Source organism: Solanum lycopersicum, chromosome 9 (assembly GCF_036512215.1).
Source record: "Solanum lycopersicum chromosome 9, SLM_r2.1".
Lineage (NCBI taxonomy): Eukaryota > Viridiplantae > Streptophyta > Magnoliopsida > Solanales > Solanaceae > Solanum > Solanum lycopersicum.
In genome coordinates this window covers 7,914,511-7,916,585 of record NC_090808.1, presented here as the reverse complement: position 1 = coordinate 7,916,585, position 2,075 = coordinate 7,914,511, and the positions used below count along the sequence as shown (strand labels likewise).

The 2,075-nt window shown below is 34.9% G+C and overlaps 1 protein-coding gene across 1 annotated transcript; it reads left to right on the top strand.

Moving 5' to 3' along the window:
- Window positions 1-202: 202 nt before the first annotated feature.
- Window positions 203-1,490, top strand: LOC138338345 (zinc finger BED domain-containing protein RICESLEEPER 2-like). The gene is made up of 2 exons (XM_069289299.1): window positions 203-881; window positions 1,333-1,490. The coding sequence occupies exons 1-2, from the start codon at window positions 203-205 to the stop codon at window positions 1,488-1,490; spliced, it is 837 nt and encodes a 278-aa protein (XP_069145400.1).
- Window positions 1,491-2,075: the final 585 nt, after the last annotated feature.

Sequence of the window (2,075 nt, the reverse complement as noted above, 5' to 3'; positions counted from 1 at the left end):
ATAAAAATTCTACAGGTACACTTTTGAGTAGTGATTGGAGGGCGTAAAGCGAATCACAAAATTTCTTGAAATGTTTTTTAATCTTACTTTGAAGATATCTGGATCACGATATGTTAAATCAAATCTTCATTTTCTTGAAATTTGTCAAGTTGGTGTTTACTTGAATCAATTGATATCAAATGAAGATCATGTTTTGGCTAAAATGGCGGAAAATATGAAGGAGAAATTTGATAAACATTGGGGTGATACTGAAAAAATGAATAAAATGGTTTTTATACCATGTGTTTTGGATCCTTGTCACAAATTTATCACTCTTGGCTTTGCACTTAGGAAGATGTTTGGAGAAAAAGGGGCTGCTTTAGAAATCGGTGTGCGAACATACATGGAATCTTTGTTTAATGAATATACAAAGCCTGTTGATTCTGATAAAAATGGCCAATTTTCTTCAACTGAGGTGGGTACTTCTGATTCAAGGTCTGTTGATTCAAGGTCTGGAGGAGAATTTGGAAATTTTTTTGAGGAATTACAAAAACATACATCTGAAAAAGGAGGAGCAAGTTCAAAGTCAGAATTAGTTAAGTATCTTGATGAAGAAATTGAAGTTGGAAAATCAGATTTTGATGTATTGCTTTGGTGGAAAGTTAACTCCCCTAGATTTCCAATTCATTCTGAGATGGCTCGAGATGTGTTGTCTATTCCTGTTTCAAATGTGGCGTCTGAATGTGCTTTTAGTACTGGAGGACGCATACTTGATTCATTTAGGATTTCATTAACTCCTAAATTGGTACAAGCTCTAGTGTGCCTTCAAGATTGGCTTCGAAGTGAGCCACAACCCATAAGTATTGAGGAAGATTTAGATTTTCTTGAGCAACTTGAAGAAGGTAAAAAAAAGAACCTCATTGATGTAAAACTGTGAATAGTTTATTCTATATTTTTATTTTTTAAGTCTAGAGCCTTGACTTGTTATATTTGTCTTTAGATTTGGCAAAACTTGAAAACGGACTTTGCATTGATGACATGTAAAATTGGAGGTTTCCTTCACTAACTCTACTAAAGGAAAAGGAAGGTAGATGTCTTACTATTGAGGTGGTCTCTTATATTACATCATACATGTGTTATTTATTATCTTGTCTTTATGCATAATTTATGATTGACTTCTCTTTTCTGATGACTAATGAGTAATGAGTATGTAATATTATGGTTGATACAAATCTTTGTGCAAAGCTCCCAGTAGAATTTGGTGTTCTGTATCAGTTTACCACTTTATTTTGACTAATCTTTCATTTTAATCATTAAAATATCTAATGCTTTCTCTGTTACTTCGTTCATCAGATTTCATCATGCCTCAACTTCATGGTTCTAATGCTCGATCACCTATTTGGAATCACTATGAAAAACTTGAAGAAAAAGAAGATGGATCGTGGACAGTGAAATGTATTCATTGTGGTCGTGTTGCTTATTATCGCACTATAATGGAACTGCCTCCTTAAGAAATCATGTTAAACGTTGTTTGGAAACAAGAAACCAGAATCGTTAACTCGCAAGAATCGATTACTAGCTATTATTTTATTTACTTGAATGTGAAATATTAGTACTATGTTTGGACTAAATTTTCAGTTTGTGTGACTGCTATTTTGAATTTTTGAAATTTTGATTGCGCCTGTGTGAGCTGTTGGGGATTTGTTGACTGTTGTGGCTGTTGTGTCGAGTGTTTTCTAGTATAAAATGTTGTGTTGTGCTGACTGCTATAGGCTGTGGCTGTTGTGTCGAGTGTTTTCTAGTAGAAAATGTTGTGTTGTGCTGACTGCTGTGGGCCTATGACTGTTGTGTCGAGTGTTTTATAGTAGAAAATGTTGTGTTGTGCTGACTGCTGTGGCTGTTGTGTCGAGTGTTTTATAGTAGAAAATGTTGTGTTGTGCTGACTGCTGAGAGTTGGGTGAGCACTGAGTATAAATGCATACTGTGAACTTCACTGATTCCGCATCAAGTGCACTTGTAGCTTCATCAAGGAGTAGTATTCTTGGGTTCTTTAAGATAGCCCTTGCTATTGCAAGTCTTTGCTTTTGTCCACCAGA